Raw genomic sequence first — 6,458 nt, 5'->3', positions numbered from 1 at the left:
TGGTGTCTTGAGGAGGACCAGAAAGAGTGTGTGCTGCTGGCACTGTCATATGTAGGGTTTGGGAAGACTAAATAGGCAACCTATGTAACCAAAGTGAAAGGGATTCGGTCCAAGAGCATCATTTCCCTTCAAAGAACAGTCGGGAGGGTGCGAGAAAAAAGGATGGTTAAGATGCAAGTCTTTAAAGAGGCCTCTCTGGGCAGCGTCAGTGGGTAAAGTAACAGCATCGTCAGTTGGTTTTCACGTGGAGAAACAGCTAACACCTCTGAAAAGTATCCCCAGAGCCAATTTCATGTCTCTATTTCGGAGGCTATAAATGAAAGGATTCAACAGGGGGGTAACTACTGTATACATTAGTGAAGCAATAATGTCTTTCTCATTGGAGCTGCTTGATGAAGGGAAAAAGTACAGAGCCACAATTGTTCCATAAAACAAAGACACCACGGAGAGGTGAGAGCCGCAGGTAGACCACGCTTTGCAGATGCCTTTGGTAGAAGGAATCTTCAATACAGAGGCCCCGATGTGGCCATAAGAGACCAGGATGCCAGTCAACGGAAAGATGACCGTCATCGCTCCTTCGGTGAATATGGCCAGCTCATTGAGGGACGTGCTTGAGCAAGAAAGCTTGAGCAGGATGGTGAGACTACAGAAAAAGTGGGGGATGATGTTGTCAGCACAGAATGATAGTCTCGCCAAGAGGAGGGTATGCAAAAGGGCACTGCCACAGGAGGTTACCCAGGAGCCAGCCACCAGCAGGACGCATCGCTCTTTTCTCATGATGATGCTGTAGTGTAGAGGGTGACAGATGGCCACGTACCTGTCATATGCCATCACTGCGAGAAGGAGGTTATCAACACAACCAAAAAGGAAGTAAAAATACACCTGGGAAATACACTCCGGATAGGAGATGGAGAGGTGTTGAGTCTGCATGTTCACCAGCATCTTTGGGACAGTGACAGATGAAAAGGAGACATCCGTGAGGGCCAAGTGGCTGAGGAAGAAGTACATGGGGGTGTGCAGGCGAGAGTCCAGCCTGATGAGCAGGATGATGAGCAGGTTCCCCAGCACGGTGGTGAGGTACATGCCCAGGAAGAGGGCGAAGAACATGGTCTGCTGCTCTGGCCGGATGGGAAGCCCAAGGAGGAGGAATTCCGACACGCTGCTCTGGTTCTCCCACTTCACCTTACTGCTCTTCTGCATCTGGGAATAGTCAAGTGGGGAGTGTTAGAAACTTCGAGAGCCATTCCTATGCCGTTCCACATGCTTTCTCTAAGTGATTGTGTCCGTCGTCAGATGAACACTTTTGCATTTCATTCATATATTGATGATTCATGGCAAACAGGGACACTTCATTCATTTTTCTTCCCCAAACATGTGAAAGACACTATCATAGGTCCTAAGGAAAGAGTAGGAAATAAGATAGAGTCCCTTGCTCCTGAAAACTCATATTCTAGAAAACCCTTCATGCTGCTGCTGCTGTTGGCTGTCACTCATCGTGACCCTGTGCGCACAGAAGGAACCATTTCTCAGTCCTGTGCTATCCACCCAGCTCTTCCTCTGGCAACAGTCATTGGGCAAACCCAGATGGCAGTTTACAAGTACAGTTGACCCACGAACAATGCAGGGGGTTAAGCGTGTCGACATCCTGCAGTCAAAAAAGTCCACAGTAACCTTTGACACCCAAAGCTTACCGACTAGTAGCATCCCTGGAACCCTTAGTAACAACATCAACTGTTGATTAACACAGTTTGTATGTTACATGTAATTGATACTGTATTCTTAGATGAAAGTAACCAACAGAAAATAAAAGATTGATGATAAAACATAAGGGAAAGAAAATATGTTTACAGGACGGCATTTATTGCTTCTGTACGTTTATGGCTTCTGATTACAAGATGAATCATCCTCACATTGAGTAGGCTGAGCAGGAAGAGAAAGGATGGAGTTGGTCTTGCTGTGGCAGTTTTCCAAGAGGTGGAGAAGATGAGAGGAAAGCAGGAAAATCCAGTGTAATTTTATAGAAATAAGTCATCATTCCAGTCTGATTTTTTTTAATTTTCCTAAAAGTGTTTCTATGTAATACAATCTTTCCATAGCTTGCTTTGGTTTCAGTGTCCGCATATAGTCACTGAAGAAGATGTGCATAAGTGGGCCCTTGACATTCAAACCCGTGTCGTTCCAGGAACTATGGAGCAAGAAGAAGTCTGGTGTGATGACTGTGTTCAAGGCTCCACTGCTGGCAGTACCCCCAGTGTCCAATGCTGCACAGCCCAGAAGCACCTCACCCAGCTGCATAAGGCAAAGACTGGGACATAGAGCCCAGCCGGGTGACGTCATCTTGTGGATTCTCTTACACAAAGGCTGGGGCATAAGCATCCTAAGGTTCCACCGTGGATGTTTGTTTGAAGCCTTCAGTCTGTTGCACAGGAGCGAGGGGGATGGCGCTATGGGACTTTGAAAATCCCAAAATTCTTACGGGGCTAATTGAGTTGCCACATACAAATTCTTTGACGTGATCCTAATGGATCAATTCCAGAAAATTATCAAACAAAATCCTGACACCCCGTGGATCACTAAGCCAGTTGACAAGCACTATCAACTATGGATCTGCCATCTGCAGGCCAGGAGAGCAGGGGACCCGGTTTCATCACCCCGTTGGTGGTTCAAGAGAGCACAGTGCTCTGTCTAGTTCTCCCCCGACTGCTAATATCGCTAATGTTTTCTGAAACCCATACACAGCTGATAAACAGTACAGGACAGGCATGTCCATGTATCTATCTCTATTTCTATCTGCGAATGCATGAGGAGTAACCACAAAATTTTTTTCAAAGTTATGTATTTAAGTTGTGTCTTATTTTGTTTTGTTTTTAACAAAACAACCTTATCCCCTTCAAAGTACTCTCCATTATACTTAGTACATTTGTCAAACCCGTGATTCCATTCCTGGAAACAGTTTTCCAACTCAACTGTTTTGATGGCTGAGGGCACCTCCTCATTTTTTCTTCACCTCTTCTAAGCCATCAGATTTGCCATCCTTTCATGTCCCTCTTCATTCGTGGAAACAAAAAGAAGTCATATGGAGAGAGGTCAGCTGAGCAAGGTGCGTGGAGCAAGAGAGGCATGTTGTTTTTTCCAAAAACTGGTACACTGATATGACTGCGTGAGCAGGTGCATTGTTGTGGTGGCAAAACAGTCCCGTCTGCCACAAATCAGGTCTTTTTATCACACACTGTCACACTATCTTTTCAGAACCTCTAAATCGAAAGCTTGATTAACAGTCTGATCTGGTGGAATGAACTCCAAATGCACTACCAGTCAACATTTTTGTCAGTTTGGGAAGTTGACAGACATCCAGAATGAGGTTTTTCATCAATGAATATTTCACCTTTTTGGAAATGAGAAAGCCTCTCGTACACTTGAGTTTTTCTCATAGCGCTGTCCTCGTAAGCTGCGTTCAACATCACAACCGTTCCTGCAGCATTTTTCCTGAGCGGGCAACAAAACTTTACAGCTGCACGCTGTTCTCTTAAATCGGCCATCACAAAAAACAAGATTTAAGTGAAACTGCTTTCACCAAAAAAAGTTCACCGTGACCAGAGAGAACCTTCCCAGACAACACCACCGGGTGCACTAACTCAGAGCGAGTTGCTGGATGGTTGCTTGGTGGGGAAAAATGCATACTACAAAAGCTCTCCTGTGCCTACTCCAATTTTGCTTTTTGGGGGGTACCCCCTTACATATATGAATAATATGGGAATATTGTAGCCTATACAAGATGGTACCTAGTTAGGTGCTCAGTTACTAAGCAAAAATCAGACAACTCAAACCCATTAGATGCTCCACAGGACAAAGATGCAGCAGTATGGTTCCAAAAAGATTTACAGACTTGCAAACATTACAGGGAAGGTCTATTACATCCTACAGAGTCAGAATAAGTAGGAATTAACCCTATGGCAAAAAGTACGGGTCTGGTCTATAAAAGCATAGCTCTGTCAGATTTTATGCAATAATGGAAATGGTCTATACCTCCCTGCCCAATACAGCCACCGCTAATGTGTGATTACTGAGCACCTGTAATATGATTAGGGAACTGAAGAACCAAATTTTAAATTTTATTCCATTCTAATTTATGTGGGCACATATGACAGGTATTATATTAGACCATGCACGTGTATACCTTTTCAAGGAGAAAACAGTGTATGAGCCAGTTACCCACTAAAAATTTGTGGTTATACAAGTAACACAAACACACATGCACATACATTCTAGATACGTACATCTGAATCAAGTGGTAGTTCCTTACCTTGCTATGGTCTATGGCAAATCTTTAGTGGTTCAAGCAGCTACCTGAGTCCTCACCTTTGTTTTTATACCTCTATGGCCTAAGGGTCCTTAGTACCTTCCATGCTTGTTTACAAGTACTAAAACAATGGGCATGAAGATCCCCATGTACCAATAGGACTAAGACCCAGGGGAAAGTCAGGTTGGAGAAGAATCCAACAGAGTTAATTGCCCAATTTTCTGCCTTCCTCTAGAGGTGCTTCCTGTGTGGAGACTAAAGGGGCTGAGCCCCAGGAACCACAGTGGGAAATGTCCCTAGTGGCAGGAACGTGTGGAGCGGGTCTCTGCCAGGTCATTAGAAGTAGCAGTGGTCATGGACAGCCTTCGCCTCTGAAGATCACAGCATTGGGCTCACATCTCCATACATCATAAAATGGGCTGGAAAAAGGTTCCACCCTTGCAGACTCCTGCACCGCAAACCCCACCCTCCGTTGGAGCATAAATTCTCCTGCTCCTTGAGACCTGGCAGGTCTCTTCACTCCCTTCAGATGTCATGCAGGGCAGAAGCCGTGGCTGTTACAGAGATGGTAGAGTCGAGCCATTGATCCCCAGAGCATTAACTATACACTAAGCAATGATCAATGCCTGTTCTGATAGTTACTCCTTTACTAATCTTGATAGGTCTCTCCATAAACCAGGAAAGCCCCACAGGACAGGAATCTTATCTTTTTCCAGAAGAGATAGAGAGGAAGAATGACAAAGACAAATCTTTATTTGAATCTAAGATTTGACAATTGCTAAAATTGTACTCCCACGTGATGGAGGTGGATTTCTAGAGCCTCAGTTTCCACACCTGTACAACCAATTAACAATAGTAGCAGCCCCACAGCGCCAGTGCAAACATTAAATAGACTAACGCATACATGTGTAAGGCAAGTATGGAGATACACCACTCAAAGGCCCCTTCCAAAGGGGTGACTGCAGGAGCATGGCAGACCAGCAATCCCAAGTGCCACAGGTATGGATCCACTCCAGCCATACTTGCTCCAGGCTGTGTTCAACCAATTCATGAGGGATGGATCAGTCGTTTATCACTAGACCATTTCTGCTCAAAGTAACATTCCTCTAAAGAGCAACTATTGTTTGGTGGGGCCAAGGGAGAGGAGCTATATATCAGCCTGGCCAAGAATTTCTGAGAAACTAACTCATGGTGATCTGATTCATACTTCATAATTTTATGTAGATACATCACACACTCAGACACACACACAAAAAAACACAAACAATTAAACAAAATGTCTTCCCTAATTCACTGGGATTTATGGATGGGTCTTTAATGGAGATATGAATGAATTTTGCAATCCTTAGTAACCAAATGATATTTTATGAAATTCTTTCTCACCTGCATAGAAGTCAATGGGACTCAAGTCTCAAAGGAGTTTCCCCCAGGAAACCAATTTATGTCTTTGGATGGTGGCAGGTTGAACAGCAGTGATATTAATAGGGTCACTGGCTCCAACTGTAGGTAAGATCCTCGGTTCTAGAGCCTTTGTCAGAAACAGCAGTTGTTTCTGATCTCCATGGACTTGGCCAGCATCAGACAGCCAGATAGCTAGTCGGAAGAAGACTATCCAGAAAACACGGGCCTCCCACTGCTCAAAAACCATGGTATCCCGAGCTGCCCAGGGAGGGAGGCCCAGCAAGCCCTCCAACTTTCCAGAAAGATTATTAGAAAAGATGCACCAAAATAGAAAATAAGACTCCAAGACTTAGATAGAAACAAGACTGAGTTAGCATAGACTTTATTTTCCCAGCAAACTGAAAAAGCAATGCATATCAGTAATGTCTTCACATTATTAATATGTCCTGCATGTTTTATGAGTTACTTTCTGATATTATATCATATGAACTATTTGTAATTCTAATTTCCATGAGTAAAAATATATATTTAGTTAACCTATTTTTGGAATTTCTCTTTTAAAAAAATCAAAGTTGACCTTTGAAATCACATAGCATGCACTTTTTATTAGAGAATGCAGTGTTTATTCAATAGCTGAACAGATAATAAATTTGAGTAAATGAACTATGTCCTTTTGTAACAGCTCATTGGAAAGAGGCTGGCATATATTTTATTGTACTTTTTGAGTCTTAGCATTTTATTGTATATTTCCTCATAG

The 6,458-nt window shown here is 43.5% G+C and overlaps 1 protein-coding gene across 1 annotated transcript; it reads right to left on the bottom strand.

The window, feature by feature from the left end:
* Positions 1-240: 240 nt before the first annotated feature.
* On the bottom strand, positions 241-1,215 carry LOC142458524 (olfactory receptor 1J2-like; the record flags this gene model as incomplete). The annotated part of the gene is made up of 1 exon (XM_075559527.1): positions 241-1,215. A coding segment is annotated over one exon (975 nt), but the record flags the coding sequence as incomplete, so codon positions are not given.
* Positions 1,216-6,458: the final 5,243 nt, after the last annotated feature.

Source organism: Tenrec ecaudatus, chromosome 10 (genome assembly GCF_050624435.1).
Source record: "Tenrec ecaudatus isolate mTenEca1 chromosome 10, mTenEca1.hap1, whole genome shotgun sequence".
Taxonomy (NCBI): domain Eukaryota; kingdom Metazoa; phylum Chordata; class Mammalia; order Afrosoricida; family Tenrecidae; genus Tenrec; species Tenrec ecaudatus.
This window is presented reverse-complemented; position numbering and strand designations above follow the sequence as displayed.